At 52.3% G+C, this 19364-nt stretch overlaps 1 protein-coding gene across 7 annotated transcripts in view; it reads right to left on the bottom strand.

The window, feature by feature from the left end:
- The window catches only part of NOL4L (nucleolar protein 4 like), a 125566-nt gene that overhangs the window by 78947 nt on the left and 27255 nt on the right, over positions 1-19364 (bottom strand). The window contains exons 1-3 of one of the 7 annotated variants that reach the window (XM_053200090.1): positions 5254-5417; positions 4792-4898; positions 510-634 (exon numbers count right to left, since the gene is read on the bottom strand). The exons of 2 other annotated variants lie outside the window; for them this stretch is intronic. In XM_053200090.1, coding sequence (XP_053056065.1) covers positions 510-572 — 63 coding nt within the window. In that variant the 5' untranslated portion in view covers positions 573-634; positions 4792-4898; positions 5254-5417. Of the gene's footprint in view, positions 1-509; positions 635-4791; positions 5418-6295; positions 6424-19364 lie in introns of those variants that run through there. 4 more of the 7 variants (XM_053200089.1, XM_053200093.1, XM_053200094.1 and 1 more) reach the window with 4 other exon arrangements.

Raw genomic sequence — 19364 nt, 5'->3', positions numbered from 1 at the left:
CTTTGCAGTCCAAGGAAAACAGAGGCGGTGCTAAATGGGACACTTGCTCACAGAACATTCTGGCCACAGACGGGGCTTGGTTTTGTCCAGCAACTTTCCCAATATGCCATGATGGGCAAATAGGGCTGTCTCTTTGCCAGTGGCCCACTTGAGAGCAGATGGGCATCTGGAGTGGAGGGTGCCAAATCCTACAGCCAGTGGGCAGCATCCGTGGGTGGTGACCCTGGGTGGTGACCCTATTGGCCCTGTACAGTTCCTCTTGCCAATGGCTTCCTTCCTAGTCAGGATCCATTTCAATAGGGACTTCTCAGATAGCATGCATCTGGTGTGTGGTGTGTGTGTGTGTGTGTGTGTGTGTGTGTGTGTGTAGGAGGAGCTGCCTGCTGGTCCTGCTTCCTTGCTGTGAGATTGTGGGCAAACTCTTCAGCCTCCCTGAGCTTCACTTATGAGCTGAGCTGTAAAATTCCATGACTCTTCTTTTCTTAAACTCTCTCAGGAGTTACCGTTACCTCTTTCCTGGGGGTATCTGAAGTCCCCTCTGACGTCCTGGGCCATCTGTAAACGGGGCTCATCAGTGACAAACTTGATCATTAGCTGACTTGTAACTACCCAGCATTTTGGGGATCTTCAAATACTGCTGTGACAGAGTTGGATGAGACAAATATTATGACAGTCCAGTAATAATATCCTTCTAACCAGAGGTTCATGTTGGCAAAAACTAACAAAAGGATCATAAGAATAAAAATATAACTGGGTTTCTATTTCTTGAGCTGGGTGGTAGTTTTACAGGTGTGTTCGGTTTGTAAAGAGCCATTAATCTAAACTTCACAATCTGTGTACTTTTCTATATGTCTGCTAAGCTTTAATAAAAAAAAGTATATTAAAAAAATATAATGAGGTGGGTAGTTCCACAACATTTTGATAATCTGAATCTAGAGGTATAATGAGGGGCTTAGCTGCTTAAAAGTGAATAGACCTCTCTGCTTGTAAAACCATTTCGAGCAAGAATGTAGACACCTCTGGAAAATGGAGATAAAATTTGGTGGGAAGGAATGTAGAAAGAAAATAATCTGATGAAAGACAGTATTTCAGGTAAGTGAAATGGAAAGTGTTCCCTAACCAGCTTGGTGACCTTGGGCAGGTTCCTTCTTGACCTTTTTTTTTCTTTTTTTTTAATTTTAAGTAATCTCTACACCCAATGTGGGGCTTGAACTCACAACCCTGAGATCAAGAGCTGCATGCTCCACCAACTGAGCCAGTCAGGCACCCCACTTCTTGACCTCCTGAAACTCGGTTTCCTCACCTGTAAAATGGGCCTAGAAAGTCCTTGTTGGCTGTTCCAAAGATTAGGCTAAGAGTGTATGTCAGACATCTGACACATATAGGCTTGTAAATGTTCATCTCTTCCCTCTGGACCCACTGAATTTGGACATTTTGTGTTTAGGAATTTGCTCTTATGTCCTGTCCCTCTGATCCATTCAGGTTACAGCACGGGTCCCCCAAGGCAATACCCACCATCAGAGGACATGCATAGTCCTATGCAATTCTTAAGTAACATGCTAAGGCTGTCACACAAACTTAAAATAAATTTTCTGAAAGTCAAGGTGTAACTAATCAACCCAGATTAAACAGCAAACCTCACTGCCCAGTGCCTGGCCCATCTCTGTCCCAGCCTTTCACCCCCATTCTAAGGCAGACACGAGTACCCGACAGCTTGGTACCTGGTCCAATGTGACTACAAAATTGTCCCAAAGAAACTCTTCAGGGATCATTTTTAGTAGCTCCCGCTTTAAAGATCTATTGTGATCTCCCCTGATGTTCAAACCTGGGTCCTATAACTGGTCTCTCTCAACTGCAGAGATGTACACAGGAAAGGAAAGGGCTTGTAAGCAACCTAAATTCAAACCACACAAGGTCTGCAGAGCCCCACCTTGAACTGTCCTCTGGTGAGCTGTGGCCACCTGGACACCATGTGTGCTACACCCTAAGGGAAGAACACCAGGATATCTGTCTGTCCTTCAAGGAGAACCCTGGGAAGAGAACAAAGGGATCCCACGGCAGTCACGTGCGAGACATCTCTGCCATGCCCTGCATCCATAGAGGTAATAACCTTCATGCTAAGTGCTGCAGGAGAGGCATGCCTTCCTTAGCTGAGAATCCAGACACAGTGCTATAAGGCAAGAGCTGGTAATTAAAGGAGCAGAAAGCACCTTCCCCATAGCCTTGGGATGCCCCTGCCAACCACTTCTGCTTTGTATCCAAATTAGCTTAATCTGATCCATGGACCTAAGCAAGCTGGGCCTTGGCTTGACAAAGCTCACTTCATTTACAGGCTGAATGAAGAGGGGGCCCAGAGCCTCCTGACTCACCCCGGCTTCCTGGGACCGCCAGCCAGGAGTGATGGAACGGAACCCTGAAGCACCTCAAGGGAAAAGCCATGAGAAATACACGGTCAGTTGCGCAGGACCAACCTCTGGGGCCTTCCTGCTTGGGGAAGAGTATTGCCATGGCAACATACTACATCCTTTCGAACCAGCCAACTCCAAAACAGCCAGTCAGACCCAGGCCAACAAAAACAGGCATGGCAATAGTTTTAAAGATTTCACGACCAGTTTTAAAGAGCTACGACCTTTCTTGGACATCACCATCTTCCTTTAAAGCAGTCCATGTGGATTCTAAACTAAAGGCCAGGTTGCGAATGATGGAGGAAATCACCAAACGTCTGTTTATATACTGCTCATGTTTCAAGAATATTTACAGCAGTGGCCCCAAAGGGTGGTCCCCAGACTGTTTGAGTTCGCATCACCTGGGGACTTGATAGAAATGCAAATTCTCCGGCCCCACCTCAGACCCACCAAATCTCACTTTCTGGGGGTTTTAACAGGGCTTCCCTGATGATTCTGACGCACAACAGATTTTGAGGATTGCTGATTAGAATGTCTCCATGATTCGGACAGGGAAACTGGTATTGGCTCATTCAATATATGCTTGCTCTGTGCTTCTAGGCCTAATATTCTTTTCTTCTCCTTCACTGAAGGCCAGTTTTCCTGGTGGTGAGAACAAAAGAATCTTCCTGGGCAACGTTGGTATAAATTCAAAACACCTGTCCAGAGACTTCATGCAAATTATGAGTAGAAAGGGCAGGAGTGCCCGGGGTCCTGACATCAGATTTTTAAGTCCTCCCTGGCAAAAGTAATTAACACTTCGGTGGGTCACCCCTTGACAGGTCTTTTCTGGCTTCCTCAGTTTCCTCAACTGATCTGAATGCTCAGGACCAGGAGGATTGTGACACCAGGACTGCACACCTACCCAGAAGAGACGAGCATATCTTGCCAGGCCATTAGGTCCCTGGCCAGGGTGGCCTCCCTCAGGTGAGCTGCCGAATCTGCCTGAGCCTTGCCTGTCTTCCCAGCAAGCCAATTAAATAGACCCCCGTCCAATGGCTGATGGATTTCAGGCCTGTCATCTCCACTGGAACTTCGAAGTCACTCGCTGGTAATAAGTCGCACACCTATCGAGATGGGCTCACTGTTTCCGGTCATGAGGGTGCTGGCTAGTGCATCACCACAATAAGAGCAGCGTGTGCCTCCCAGCAATGAGGAGGCCATGGCTGAGGGGATGTGGCTAAATAGCACCAACATGTCTCAACTGGGTTCCTACAGCAGAGGAAGAAACCACATAGAAAGTCCTTAGGATGTGGCCTTTTGGTGCATTTCAGGGCCGGCTCTTGACAAAGCGTACAAATCAACAAGATCGCCATCAGGGGAGAAAGTCAGTCAGCAGAAGAACCCACCCCGGGGGAGACACCTCTGGCTACCACTTATGTGGGACTCCAGGACTTCAGGGGGTTGATTGCACAGGCAAGTGTGAGGATGCTGTGCAGTCCTATCTCAGCCAGCCGGCTAAGTGGCTGTCATTACAGCCAAAGTTCCTGCAAATATCAGCTGCATGTTACTTTCAACTTCTGGAACTGGGGCTGTTCCTCCTGTCCCCCAAACCATACTTTAATAAATTCAGGAAGGGCTGTGGTTTTGCAAGTGGGGGTAGCAGTTTGGGGACGGGGTGGGGAAGGGGGTTCCTACAAAGTCTCCTTCTGGCTCCTGGCAAGGCCGAAAGAAGACCCGAGGGGGAAGAGTCAGCCTCCTGCAAAGGGTTCTCAGAGGCAAAGGAAAGAGGTGGACGGGAGATTTATAAGCCACCCTAAACTGGGAGACTGAAAAGAAGAAAACTGTAATGAAGACCCGCACCCAGAGAGCCAGAAATTTTCTCAACAGAACCCCCACGAGAAGCCAGTCATCGTTAGTAAAGCTAGGCATTCAGGTGATCGAGGGGAGGGCATTGCCTAAATGGAACAAGGACGGCATTTGAATATCTCTCAGTTATAAATACTACCTACTGTGGGCTGGAAACCAAAACCAAAACCAAACAAAACACCAACCCTCTAACACAAAGATGCACCAGAATTTTAGGACCCACAGTTGCAATGAGCTCTGGAGGCCTGGATGGTGAGGGAGGAGACCACACCCCTGATAAATAAATAAATACGTAAACAAGGCGCTGAGGACTCAGTGTAGCACCTGCCTCCTCTCCACCCCTTTGCACAATTTCCAACTGCTAGTGCGGGCCGCCACGGCGGCGCACCTGCCATCTGGAACAGGCCTCACATATTTCCAAGACCTCCTTTCTGCTTCGCTGAACCTCCATCTTCTTTCAAATCACGCCGGGGACCAAAATGCACACCCCAGGCCACAGAAAGGTGCCTGGGATCAGCCCCCCGAACGACAGCGCTACCTTTGAGGGATGCCATATCCTTCAAGCAGTTCTGAATATTTCTTTTTCTTTTCTTTTTCCTTTCCTTTTTTTTTTTTTTTTTTTTTTTTTGGTTAGCTCTGGGATGTCTGGAAAGGATGAGGGAGAAAGGGTGGGAAGGGAAAAGAGTCAAAGGGTCCCCCTTTTGGCAGGAAGGAGCAATGACCCCAGGTTAAGGGACGGAGGGAAAGAGCAGCCAAGGGCACTGTGGGGCAGGAGGAGGGGAATGGGGGGTGGGGGTCCGGGCCTGACTCCGGGATTCTGGGCTGGGGGTGCCCTTGAGGCCCCAGTGCCCTAGGGGTGAGGTCACAGGCCTGAATACAATCAAGCCCTGACCCTGGCCAAAGAATTGGCCTGCCTGGGCCTCAGTTTCCTCCTGTGTCGAGGTGATACAATGTGACAGGACGGCTGTTGGAACGCGAGTGGCGCACAAATAGCGCCTACCCTGGGCGAGACCCCCATAAATGACCGCTGTCGCGACCACTCCGAAAGGGTGCGTTCCAGGACTCTGGGGACCCGCCTCCCTCGGGCGCCGCGGCCAAGGACCGGGAATGGGGTCGCTGAGGGGGGCTTCTAGGCGGAAGGGGGCGGCTCTGAGCCAAGCAGGCCCTGCGGGCGGGTCCCTCCGGGGCCGCGGCGGGCGGCCTGGCGCGCTAACGAGCGGAGGCCCCAGGTGCGGGCCCCACCCTGCGCTGGGGTGGGGGGTAAGGGGGAGCTCGAGGGGGAGGGGAGAGCCCGCGCGCTAATGACTGTTGACAGCGCGCGCAGGGGCCGGCCCGGCCGCGCGCGCCGCTGACAGCTGCTCGGGCGGGGGGCGGGGGGCGGGGCGCGCGGCGCAGGGCGGGGGTGAGGCCGCTCTCGCTTCCCCCCACGGCGCACGCGCGTGCGCCTCGGCGGGGAGGGGCGGGGAGAAGCGGGGAGGGGCGGGGAGGTGCGCGCGCGCCGGGCCTGGGTTCGGAGGGCCTGCTGGAGCGGCTCGCGCGGGCTCCTCGCGGGCAGGCAGGTAATGAGAGTAACCATGGCAACCCACCAGAGGAAGTGTATTCTGCAGGAGACGTTAATCCCCTCTCCCCGGAGCTGGGACAGCCTGACTTTCCATTCTCACACAGTAATTAGATACCAGCTGTCAGTGCAGGGGGGACGGCTCCGCGGCTGCAGCCCGGCTGGGGGGGGGGGGGCGCACAAAGGGGGCGGGGGGGGACGCGGGGAGGAGGGCGTTAAAGACACAGGGACGCTTTCGGGCTGTGGGCCAGGGTGACGCGCCTCCCCCCAGTCGCCAGCCTCCAGGCGCGCGTCCGCTCACCTGGAGACCCCGCCCGCGCGGGGCCCCGCCCACTCCACACGCACCTGCTGCGCGCCCGCGCGCCCGCCAGCCCGCCCTCGTGTTCCCCCCTCTCCCAGCCCCGCCTCCCCACTCCCAGCGCACCTGCCCTGCGCCCGCTCCCTCCCCCGCGCCCCCGCCAACCATCCCCGGGACGCTGCCCACCTGTCCTTTGTGCGGGCTGGTACCATTCGATCTGGCCAGCTCTCCTTCAGGGAGCGCCCGCTATGTGCCAGGCGCTGTGCCAAGCCTGATCTGTGTAATCCTCACAGACCCTGTGCGGCAGGAGCCTGTGCTGTTCCCCGCCCAAGGCGCAGCGGGGTGTGGCCATTTGCCCGGGGTCACGCAGAATTGAACCCCCATCCCGATGCCCATTTAACCACCAAGCTACAGCGCCTCCCCATCGCCTCCACATCCGTTATAGCTTTCGGGGGGCCTCAAGGAGACAAAACAGTCACACTGGTAGCTGGCATCGTGGTGCACTTAATGTGTGCCAGATATTCACTGCCTCATTTCACTTTCCCAGCAGCTCTGGGAGGTTTATTACTCTCATCTCAGAGGTGAGGAAACTGAGGCACAGAAAGCTGAGGCGACTGGCATGCCCACGGTCAGGATGAGCAGAGTGGTGGAGCTGGGATTCAAACCCAGGCAGTCGGACGCCAGGATCCATGCTCTCAGCTACTGGGCACTATTAACTGCACCCCCAGGTTCCTGGTGGCTGGAATGCAACCCAGGTCTTTCACTGTTCAGCCCACCCACATCCCACATGAGTGAGGAGCTGTCTCTTACATAGCCATACCTGAGAAATCTAAGAAGTTCCTAGGCCTAAAGCTACTGCCACATCCCTAATTTCTATCAGGCCTCCCAGGAGCCGTTGCTGTCGCCGTAGGTAGACACTGGGAAATCATTCTAGGCCAGCCTCTCCGTTTCCCAGGTAGGAAAACCAAGACCACCAAGGCCAAAGTCTAGCCCGAGGAGGAGACATCCTGGTGGAGACTTTGGGGGGAGTTCAGTCCCCAAAGGCCCAGCTGTACCTCCTGCCTCCTACCCCACAATCAGGTCTGTGGTGGGCACATCAAGGAGGGGCAAGAAGTGCTGAGAAGCAGAGCAGGCTCCTGTCCCCAGTGGCAGCCGGTGTCTGGGGCTGGAGGAGGCTATCTGATCCCTTCCCCACTGCCCCGGCCATGACCTCCTCCCTCCCTCCATCTCTCCCTCCTCCCTCAAGGCCAGAGTAGCCAGCACCCTGGGCTGCAGCTGAGAACCCTGTGTTCCCCAACCTGGCCCGCATTCCTGGGGGAGGAGGGGTTGGGGGAGGCTGGGCCAAGGGCGTTAGGGACAGGGGTACCCCTGAGGCCGCCCCACCCTATGCAGGCCAAGGCAGGGCTGCCTCCAACCTCACCGTTTCCTGCCTCCGCTCTCCCCATCTCTCAGTAGCGGAGCTGCCTAAATTTGGCTCCAGGAGGGAATGGGGGAGGCGGCAGCAGGCGGGTGCTGTCAGAGGCCAGGGCGCAGCTCCCTGTCTAGCCGGCTGGCATTTTTGCTGTCTGGAGGAGGGCAAGGGGGGGGGGCAGCAGCTCTCTCTGGGAAAGGGAGATGTTCGTACCTCCTGACATGCACTGAGTAATGTGCAAACGACATACAAACTGAGCTTCAAATCAGCATCCTAGCCAGGGAACAGCTTGGGTGCTGCTTTTGGGATGAGAACAGAAGGACCAGTGGCCCACTCCCTAGGGGCTCCAGTTGGGGCTGAGTGGAGGGGTACAAGAGTGTCCAGGGCTGAGAGTTGGGAGATTCAGTTTCTCACCAGGTATAGCTTTGGGGCTTCAGCGACTGGACCCTCTGGGTCCCAGCCTGAGGGCAGAGCTGTGGCTTTCTCTGCCTGCTCTGGCATAGTGCTTGGCACACCCTGGCACACGGTTAAGCACATGAGTTCTGCATCCACTTTGTGCAGGTTTGAACCCTGGCTCTCCACTGGTGAACTCCTCAACAGTGTACCCAGGTGAATAGGTAGTGAGATTGCGCATCCCTTTTAGTACAGCCACTTCCCTTCCCGGGAAGTTGGGCATAGGGGCATGGCCTGAAGGAACATGGGCTTTAGAATCAGACCTAGATTTCAGGGTGGTCAGCCAGCACTTAAGGTCACTCCCCTTATCCGAGAAATGGGTTCAGGATCTCAAGGTCAGTTGGGATGTTCCTGGGGGGGCCTGGCACACAGTGGGCAGGCACCCCAGAAGTCTTCCCACTGGCCTCAAGTCATGGCTCTCTGCATTCATCCAACTAATTTCTCTGTCCTGTCCCCATCTCTCCTCTCCTCTTTGCCCTCTATCCTGGTTTTTCTCTTGTCTCTAGATAGTTATAAATTTCTCACAGTCTCTCTCCTCCCTTTCTCCTCACTTGTCTTAGTCACCTCAGACATGTCACTGCCTCTTAGAGTCTCAGTCTGCACATCTGCTAAATGGGGTTCATGGGAGGTGGATGATGAGCTCTGTCTGGAATCTGGGGTGCAACGGGCACTTGACAGGTGGCAACTCTTCTTTACGAGGCCTCCCCTCCCCATGTGTCATCCCAAATGACCAGGAGGGGTGGGCTGTGCCCTCAGCTCTATCGGGTACAGGGCGTTGGGGCCCTGCTTCTCAGTAACTCTGTTTAACCCCAGATAAGTGCTCTCCTGCCCCTCGGCCGGGGCTGATATGAGCTGAATCCAGCTTCCTGCCACCCAAAAGCCACTTCCTGCCAAACTTGAGCTGATACCAGAAGAACTTGTTTTCTGTGCACAGAGCAGTCCTTGGTGGGGCAGCCATCCGCCTGCCCGCCCCGGGTGTGAACATTTTTTCCATTTGCCTGTCTGCCTGGTGGGGATGGGCTGGGGAGGATGAGGACTCTGCCCTCTTCACCTCTGAACCCTAAACCTGCTCGTCCTGCCCTGCCCCACAGTAGCCGCCTATCCTGCCAGCCATCCCTGGAAGGGTGCCAAGTGCCCCTTTGGACCCAGACAGACATGTGTAGGCACATGTGATATACAGGCTGACACAGCCACACACACACCCAGTCACTTTGACAGAGTCCCCACAGCCATGGGCATTTGGGGAAGGGCTCCAGGAGACATGTGTGTGACACCGTCAGATATAGACTCGCACCTGGTCACCGGAGAGAATTCCACACAGCTATACCCAGTCTCAGAGCCACTCACACACATGCACACAGATAGGAATCTCCCATGGGGCTCCCCACACTTGCCCAGCACCCCGCTTCCAGATGCGCTCATTGATTCAACAAATACTCTTTAAGGATCTGCTCTGTGCCAGGCCTTGGGTAACCCATAGTAAGAATTATTGAAATGGTAACAGATAATTAGGTGACCTGTGGTGCTGCCTCAGTTGCCTTATCTGTGCAAGAAGGAAAAGAGCCCTACCCCACAGGGCTATTGGGAGGGTTACTGAGCTAACGCATGCCACGGCCCTGGGCTACCGCCCCAAGTGACCAGGGGGAGTGGGGCTGTACCCTCAGACATGGCACCATCTATGTTAGGCTATCTTAGTTAGCCCGGAGCATCCTGTACCCAGCACCATGCTGAGATCCCACGTACGTTACCTCCTGAGTCCTGGCCCCAGCCCCAGCGGCTAAGGTCACTGTCCCCGTTTTCACAGATGAGGAAACTGAGGCTCAGGGGAGAGGCCCAGAGTCCTCAGGGTGCCCCCACCGACCCTGTCCCCTGCCACACTCTCACTTTGCTGCTCCAGCCTGCCCCACTACCCACCCACATGCCCACCCCCACCCGCACACACTGTTGCCTCTGCCTGGAATGCCCTTGCCACGGGTCTTGGCATGACCAGCTCCTTCTGAACTGCCTACTTACACAGCAACTCCCAAAAGCCCACGTCAGCCCCTGTTCGCTTCCCTCAGAACACTTATCATTTGTGAAACAGTAACCCCCCCCCCCCGCCACTGGACATTAAGGGCCAAGAGCAAGGACCATTTTGTCCTGTCCTCTGGCACACGGTAGGTGCCCCCAACTTCAGAACTAAATGAATAATCCAAGTAGCCTTCTCTTCACAGCTACAGAGGGCAGAGCCTGGAATCAAACCGAGGCTACTCAAGCTAGAGCTCACTTTTCTGATACTGTACTTCTCACACCACCAGCAGGCACTTCATAGCCTGTGAATGAATGAATGAATGAATGAACGAAACCAAGATCTCAGGATCCCGGTCCAGTGCTCCCTAAGCTAAACCTCCTTCATTTCATGGCCGTGTGGACATGAGCCAAGCTCTAGCTGCCTTGCATGGTGGCAGGGCTGACGGGCCGCCTGAAGCCGGCTGTCAGGAGCTCGTCTGGCCACGGCCGCCAGCAGGGGAGACCAGCTGGCGGTGCAGGGTCCATCGGCCCAGGCCTGGAATCTGAGCCGTCCTGAGAGGCCCAGCTTCTCTCCAGGCCCCCACAAACTGGCCTTTGTTCCCCAGGCCGGCCGAGACCCAGCAGCTTGGGCTTTCTCTCTGCCCGCGGCACCCGCGCTGAGCCGGCAGGGTAAATGGGCCAGCCTCCCCTCTGTCCGTGCCCAGGACGTCGCTTCAGGACTAAATGGAGATGTAATTTTCTATACAAATCCATGACAATTTAGATGGAGTGATTGTAATTGGCTTTTCAATGGGGGTTTTGTCCAGCGCTGGTGGCTAGAACTGGGTGGCCTGTTTAAGGCAGGCTCCATTTAAATGACAATAAAGCAATAATATTGAGGACTTGTACAGTGCCCAGAGCCCCTCCTGGGCCCAAGTGGAACCTCATGTTTATGGATCTGGTCCTTCCCCGGGGCTGTCTGGACAACTGGATGGGGGGAGCACTGAGCCTGGGAGACGGGCTGCCGCATCTTTGAGCTTTCAGATGCGGCTCTGGGACGGCTGGGGCAGGGTCCCCTGTCCACCACTTACCTACTCCCGCATTCATTACACACTCACTAACTGGTGCCGCCTGGGGGCTGGCTGCTATTCCAGGTGTTGGGGATGCCAGGATACAGAGAACCCTCTAGGCAGGTCAGGGGGAGGACGGTACAATGGCTAGCACAGCGTGACCCACAGCCAGACAGCACGGTTCACATCCTACCCCTGAGCTCCAGCGCGTCGCTTAACCTCTCTGTGCCTCCGTCTCCCCAGCCGTAATGTGGAGTTGCCATAAAAGTTACCGTGAGGTCGAAGCACCTGGCTAGGCCTCAGCGGCATGCCTGGCATAGGGAAGGTGCTGTATGGAAGTTATTGCCCTCGTTGATGAAAGCCTCCAGGTCTGGTGTCACGCTTGCTGGGTGACTGTAGGCACGTGACTGAACCCCTTTAAGTCTCCACTGGCTTCTCTTTAAGGTGGGGCTCTTAGGAGAGCCAACCCCACAGGGTTGTGAGGATTTACAGAGAGAATGCGGGAAAGGGCTTAGCACAGAGCCAGCGCTTGCTCGATAAACATTAGCTCTCTTCACTGTGACGCTCTTCGGCCTTGAGGAGCTCGCCATCCAGTGATAATTATAATGTTGAATGTGGGAGACAGAGAGGGAGAGAAGAACGCTCACGGGAAGCCAGGATGGGGTAGTGCCTGCCGGCAGGGGCTGGCCCAGGAGGGGATGATCCCAAGGGGCCTCGGGAACAGGGTGGGGCATGGGGCTGTGTTAAAGAAGGAAGGCTTCACCGAGGACTTTGGGGCTGGGCCTTAAAGGATGAGTGGCGTTTTTGTCCACAGAAAGGGCAGTTACCAGTGCCAGGCTCTGTGGCCGCAGAGTCCCAGGCGGACCCTTGCAGCCTGGCCTCCTGAACAAGTGATCTGCACCTGTGGGGAAAGCTCAGGTGGGGGAGATGTGGGCAGGTGGGCAGGGAGGCCCTCCTGAAGGAGTGACGTGGAAAGCATCGAGGAAGGGAAACAGCATGTGCAAAGGCCCACAGGTGGGAAGGTGGCTGGCATTGTAGGCGGTGGCGAGTGGATAGCGTGGAGAGACGGGATGGGGGTTGTGGCTTCACTCACAGTGAAACAGGCAGCCACGGAGGGATTTTAAGTAGGCAGGCGACACCATCCAAACTACATTTTTTTCAGGATTCCTCTGGCTGCTTGTGGAAAATGGGCTGCAGAGAGGAAAGGGTAAGAGGGAACGTTGGGAGACCGTGGAGAAGCCATCGGTCACTGTGGGAGGGAAACGGCTGGATCCAGGAAGTGGCAGCACTCAGGAACTCTTGGATGGATGAAGGGCGGACAGAGCTGGATGCGGGGCCGGCACATAAGCGGGGTTGGTGGAAGGAAGTGAGAGAAGAGAAATGAGGGCCGCCTCCCACCTCCTCATGCCAGGCTAAGGTTCTTGGGCTTTTTCCTAAAGGCAGCAGGAAACCAACATGGTTTTTCTCCAGGCAGGGAAAGACCATGCTGAGATTTGTGCTTTTGAAAGATCACTCTGGTGGCAGGCTGGAGGGGTGGGAGGTGGTGGGTGGGTGAGGCTAGAGGGAAGAGGGCAGGGGGCGGGGAGCGTGGTGGGTGGGGACTCAGAGGCCTCAACAGGCATTTTGGCCATTGCCCAACTCCAGAAACACACACTTCTTTCTCAGAGAGATCTAAAACTTAGTTCTAGGTCACAGAGCTTGTCAAGAGAGAGACGGGCTCTCACCCCAGAGCCCAGTGCTCTTTTCCCCTTTGGCATCATCTGCCTTGATTGCCAATAAAGTCCATCATGAGTAGTGCTTCAACCTCATTGTCAGCTATAGAGCCCTTACTATGAGGCCAGGAGGTGGGTGCTATTATCGCTCCCATTTTACAGATGAGAAAGCCAAGGCTCTGAGAGGCTAAGTCATTCGCCCAAGGGCACACAAGCTGGGAATGGAGAGCCAGACTCAGACCCAGGCAGTCTGACTCCAGACCCACACACCAGATGTCCTAACCAGGCCACAGGCCAAATGAGGCCCATGGACATATTTTGGGGGGGGGGGGGGCATGTAGAGATTTATTATAATTTTGAATTTATTACTAAAACATTGGAAAATTTCATGGAAGGAGAAACCCTGAACTTTGGACGGAACTTCCCGATGTTGGCAGCCTCAGGACCCAGTCCTTGAACCTCGTCCATCTCGTAGCCTTCAGGGGAGGTCACACCTCCAGCCTGCAGCTCTCCTCTGCCTCCATGTGGCTGGCTGGCCAAATCTGAAAGCGACTGAGTAGGGCCCCTCTAGATGGCCAGGGAAAGGCATCCATCCAACAAGTGTTTGGACCACCACCCCCTCCACTGCCCAGCCATCCACCAGCTCTCCTCCAGCAGAAGCCTCCTCCATCCCCACTCACTCAGGCCAAACCCTGGAGCCATCCTGGGTTCCTCCTGCCTTCTCCCACGTGCCCCACGCCCATTCCATCCACCAGCAAAGCCTGTTCGCTCCACCTTTAAACTACACCCAGAATCCAACTGCATTCTACAACTCCCCGGGCTCCTGACCTCCTGGCCCAGGGCCTGTGGGGCACCTGGGAAAGGCATGCACTGGCATTCAAGGGCCCTGGGGCCTGGCTCCGGTCTCCCTTTTCTGGGTCTCAGTTGCTTCATCTGTAGGAAGGGTGAGACAAAGTGTGTCATTTGACTCCTATTGTCCGTTTGTCCAGATTTTGGAGCTAGACACTTCATATTAAGATCCTAATTCCTTTCTGGCCTAGGAAGGACACCCTGACGGCAGGTCAGGAGCTCTCTGGGGTAGAAGCTGTCTTGTTTACCGCTGACTGGATCCCCAATATCTACCAGAGCCCAGTACAGACTAGTTACTCAGGAAACATTTATTGAATGAACAAAGAAATGAATGAATCCTCAAGTCACTCCAAAGGAACCCTGGGCATTCGCTCACTTGCAGAGACCTTAATTTTCCCAGCTGAGAAACAGAGTAATCTAATGCCTTGCCTTTCTTCTTGTAAAAATTAACATTTATTGAGCACTTATTATGCATCAAGTGCTGGTCTAAGCATTTTACATATATTAACTCATTTACTCTTTTTTAAAGATTTTTATTTTTTTTAATATTTATTTATTTTTGGGAGACAGAGAGACAGAGTCCAAGCAGGGGAGGGGCAGAGAGAGAGGGAGACACAGAATCTGAAGCAGGCTCCAGGCTCTGAGCTGTCAGCACAGAGCCTGATGCGGGCTCGAACCCACGAAGCGTGGGATCATGACCTGGGCCGAAGTCAGAAGTCCAACCAACTGAGCCACCCAGGCACCCCTTAATTTTTTAAAGTAATCTCTACACCCAATGCGGGGGTCGAACTTACAACCCCAAGATCAGGAGTTGCGTGCTCTACCGACTGAGCCAGCCCACTGGTTTACTCTTCACTGTAACCCTGGAAAGTATGAACAGCTCCCTTTTATGATTGAAGAAACTAAAGCCCAGAGAGGTTAAGTGACATGACCAAGGTCACACAGCTTATAAGTGGCTGGGCCAGAGACCACCCTAAGCAGCCTGACTTTAAGAACTCTCATTCTTAAACACTCTTTCAGGCTGCTTTCAAGAAGAAATGAGGTTTGGGGAATCCTGCCCCAGGGAGGCAGCCCATGTTGCAGATGGGGTTATGTTGGGCAGGGATGCCAGCAGTTTCGTGGCTCCCTATTGCTGGTCACATGAGACCCAATACCCGCATCTGGACTCAAGGTCCCTGGATGTAGCCCCAGCCACATCTCCTCCTCACCCTGGCCCCAGCATAAATCTAATGTGCCAGCGGTCCTAGCTGCCTCTCTTCCCCATCAGACCAGGGCTGTCCTGCCTCTGTGCCTGGACACACACTGTTTCCTCTGCTTGAAATGCCATCACCTGGCTCCTGAGCCATCCCTCCTCCGAGTTTCATTCAGTGCCCTTCTACCCACTCCCCCTGCCCCATGAAGACTTCCCTGATCCCTAGCCATATGTCTTGCCTTTGATTTCCTGTAGCACTTTGCCCACAAGGATAATTAGTGTATCTGGATATGCCAGTAGGTATATGAACAAGGTCATTTTACAGATGAGGAAACTGAGGCACTAAGAAGGGAAGTGGGTTGCCCAAAGTGATATGGGATGCAATCAGGACTGAACCCACATTTGCCTGACCCAAAGCTAGACCTCTGAGCCAGACCATGTCTCCCAAAGTCTGTCTTTGAGCCTTAGCTGCCTTCCTTACAAGGGGGGACGCAGCCCGAGGGCAAAGGCCGCTCTGCACTTCTGGGACAGTGGCAGGCATATAGTAGGTGCTCACTCAAGACTTCCTAGTGATGGGATGGACTTTGCCTTCTGCACAAGTAAGTGCGGTTTTAGAAAGAGATCTTCCAGGGACCACGTGCAGAGTTGGCATTCTCTCAGTAATCATCTGGCAGGGGCTCGAGGCACTCCGGAGGCACAAGGGGGATAGGACGGTGGGAAGTTGGCCGGGTCAGGAGTTGGAGAGACCATATGACCTTAGGTCACTGTAAAGTGGAGATTTAAATCTCACCATCAGCGTCATTGTGAGGAGATGCCTCTATATAGTGAGCAGTCAGTATACAGTTACCATGGTTATTAATTGATGGTTCATATTCTGGACATTGCCACCAGGAGTGGGGGGCACTATTAAAGACCAAAAAACAGGGGCACCTGGGTGGCTCAGTCAATTAAGCATCCAACTCTTGGTTTCTGCTCAGGTCATGATCTCAGTTTGTGAGTTCGATCCCCACGTCAAGCTCCACCCTGACAGCACAGAGCCTGCTTGGGATTCTCTCTCTTCCTCTCTGCCCCTCTCTTGATCACTCTCTCTGTCTCTCTCTCAAAATAAATAAATAAACTTAAAAATAATTAAAGACCAAGAAACATATCATCCCCGGACCCAGCAATTCTACTCCTTGACATATACGCTCACACGTGTATGAAATGGCCATCTACATTCAAGGATGTTCATTGAAGTATTTTTTATGAGAGAAAAATATTGGAAACAGCCTAAATATCCATTAACAGAGGACCAGGTAAATAAATAATGGTACACCCATAAAATCGAATACTACACAGCTATAAAAAAGAATAAAGAAGTTCTTTATGTTCTGACCTACTTATGCATTGACAGTACATAAATTTACTGTTTAATGGAAAAACAACCTGAAGAATGTAAGTGTTAAAACTATCAAGCTCCTAGAAGAAAACGTAGGGATAAATCTTTGTGTCCTTGGATTAAGCAAGGGTTTCTTAGATATGACACCAGAAGAGCAAGCAACAAAAGAAAAATTAGACAGGGGCACCTGGGTGCCTCAGTCGGTTAAGCATCCGACTTTGGCTCAGGTCATGATCTCACGGCTTGTGAGTTGGGCTCCGTGCTGACAGTGCAGAGCCTGGAGCCTGCTTTGGATTCTGTGTCTCCCTTTCTCTCTGCCCCTCCCCCACTTGTGCACATGCACTCTCTCGCTCTCAAAAATAAACATTAAAAAAATTTTAAAATAAAAAAAGAAAAATTAGACAAATTGGATTTCATGAAAATTAAAAACTTTTGTGCTCCAAAGGACACCACCAAGAAAAAGAAAACAGGGGTGCCTGCCTGACTCAGTCAGTGGAGTGTGGGACTCTTGATCTCAGGATCATGAGTTCAAGCCCCATGTTGGGTATAGAGCTTGCTTTAAAAAAGAAGAAGAAGAAGAAGAAGAAGAAGAAGAAGAAGAAGAAGAAAAGAGAACTCACAGAATGTAAGAAAATACTTGCAAATCCTATATCTGATAAGGGATTTTTATCTACAATATATAAAGAAGTCTTATAACTCAATAATAGAACAACAAATAATGCAATTAAAAATGGTCAAAGGAGGGCGCCTGGGTGGATCAGTTGGTTAAGCATCCACTTTGGCCCAGGTCATGACCTCACGTTCGTGGTTCGTGAGTTTGAGCCCCGCATCAGGCTCTGTGCTGACAGCTCAGACCTGGAGCCTGCTTCAGAATCTGTGTCTCCCTCTCTGTCCCTCCCTGGTTTGCGCTCTGTCTCTCTCAAAATTAAATAAACATTAAAAAAAATTTTTTTTAATGGTCAAAGGATCTAAACAGATATTTCTCTAAAGAAGACACATAAACAGCCATTAAGCACAGGAAAAGATGCTTAACATCATTCACCATCAGGGAAATGCAAATCCAAACCACCATGAGATACCACTTCACATGCGCTTAGAATGGCTCTAATCAAAAAGACCTACTAGTAAGTGTTGGCAAGGATGTGGGGAAAATCAGAAGCCTCACACACAACACTACTGGTAGGATATTATAAAATGGTGCAAACGGTCTGGCAGTTCCTCAAAAGGTTAAACATAGAGCTACCAAATGACCCAGGAGTTCCACTCCTAGGTGGAAGATAACTGAGAACATATTCCCCAAAACTTGGACATGACTATCCGTAACAGCATTATTCATAATAGCCCAAATGCAGAAACAACCCACATGTCAACTGAGTGTTGAACGGATACATCAAATGTGCTATATCCATAACAGGGAATTTTATTTGGTAATGAAAAGGAATGAAATACGTGCTACAACATGGACAAACCTTGAAAACCTATACGAAGTGACAGAAATCAGACACGAAGGACCACACATCGTATGATTCCATTTAGAGGAAATTCCAGGTAAGGCAAATCTACAGAGAAAGAAGCAGAGCAGTGGTTGCCCGGGACTGGGGGAGCAGGGGGGGGGGAGTGAAGATTGATTGCTGATGGGTATAGAGTTTCTTCCTGGGATGATGATAAGCTTCTCAAATGGATTGTGGTGATGGTTGCACAACTCTGAACAGACCAAAATCCACTGAATTGTATTTTATTTTTTAATGTTTTTTAAAATTTATTTTGAGAGACAGAGCACATGTGCATCAGAGAGGGGCAGAGAGAAAGGAGAGAGAGAATCCCAAGCAGGCTCCATGCCGTCAGCACAGAGCCCGACAAGGGGCTTGATCCCACCAACTGTGAGATCGTGACCTGAGCCGAAATCAAGAGTTGGACGCTTTACTAACTGAGCCACCCGGGTGCCCTTGAATTATATTTTAAATGGGCGAGCTGTGTGGTGTGTAAAGTATATCTCAAAAAAGCCATTTTAAGAAAAAAAAGCAACCTGCAGAATATTTGTACAACATATTTTATGTAAAAATAGAAAGAAACCCCACAAATATATATGCATGTGTGACACACACACACACACACACACACACACACACACACACACACACATCTCTGGAAGGACACTCAAGAAATAATAATGGTTGCCCCTGGGGAGGGGAGCTCTCAGTGGCTGGCAGGCAGGAAGAACTAGGAAGTAGACTTTTTTTTCCCCCTATACATGAGTACCTGATGAACTGTTTCTGTTTTTTTTTTTTTTTTAAGAAATGAGATTCTATTACCTTTGCAAAATGTTACACTCTAAAACAAACAAACAAACAAACAAGAAAACAAACGCCCGGTGGTTTATTAGTGGCCCTCAGCCAGAGGATGGGTTGGGCCAGGCGGCTCTGAACACAGGAGATGGAGAAGAAAACCCAACCTGACAGTTTTCCAAGCCTTACCAACATCTAGCCTCTCTTATTCCTCACACAAGCCCTGCCAGAAGGTTTCAGCACCAGCCCCAGTTCCACCAGCAAATCCTGTGGCTCCTCCCTCAACCAAACCTAGAATCTGCCCACTTCTCACCATCCATGGGCACCATTCAGGGCCAGGCTGCCATCCCTTCTCACCTGGCTCGCTTGGATCATGGCACCACCCTACTCCCAGCTTCCACCCTTCCATCTGTACTCCACACGGATCTGTCCTTGCCACCCGCCCCCATACCCTGGGCATCAGCCCACTGACTGTTTTTCCGACTCCCCAGGCACTTCCTGCCTCGGGGCCTTTGCACTTGTTCTGCTGTCTGTCTAGATACCCACATGGAAGCTCCCTCACCTCCAACATTTCTCTGCTCTGATGTTGAACCCACGAAGCCAAGAGATCATGACCTGAGCCAAAACCAAGAGGCAGATGCTCAACCGACTGAGCCGCCCAGGCACCCTGAGAGAGAGAGTCTTAAGCAGGCTCCGTACTCAGCATGGAGCCCGACACGGGGCTTGACCCCACGGCCCCGGGATCATGACCTGAGCCAATATCAAGGGTCTGACACTCAAACCAACTGAGCCACTCAGGCACCCCTACGCTAACTTCTATTTGACTTTGAGGCTTCAGCTCACGTGCTGAATTGTGTCTCTCCACTCCTCCCCACTGCAAATTCCTATGTTGAAGGCCTGACCCTGTACCTCAGAA

Source organism: Acinonyx jubatus, chromosome A3 (genome assembly GCF_027475565.1).
Source record: "Acinonyx jubatus isolate Ajub_Pintada_27869175 chromosome A3, VMU_Ajub_asm_v1.0, whole genome shotgun sequence".
Taxonomy (NCBI): Eukaryota; Metazoa; Chordata; class Mammalia; order Carnivora; family Felidae; genus Acinonyx; species Acinonyx jubatus.
The sequence above is the reverse complement of the archived record's forward strand: the minus strand, read 5'-3'. Positions and strand labels throughout refer to the sequence as shown.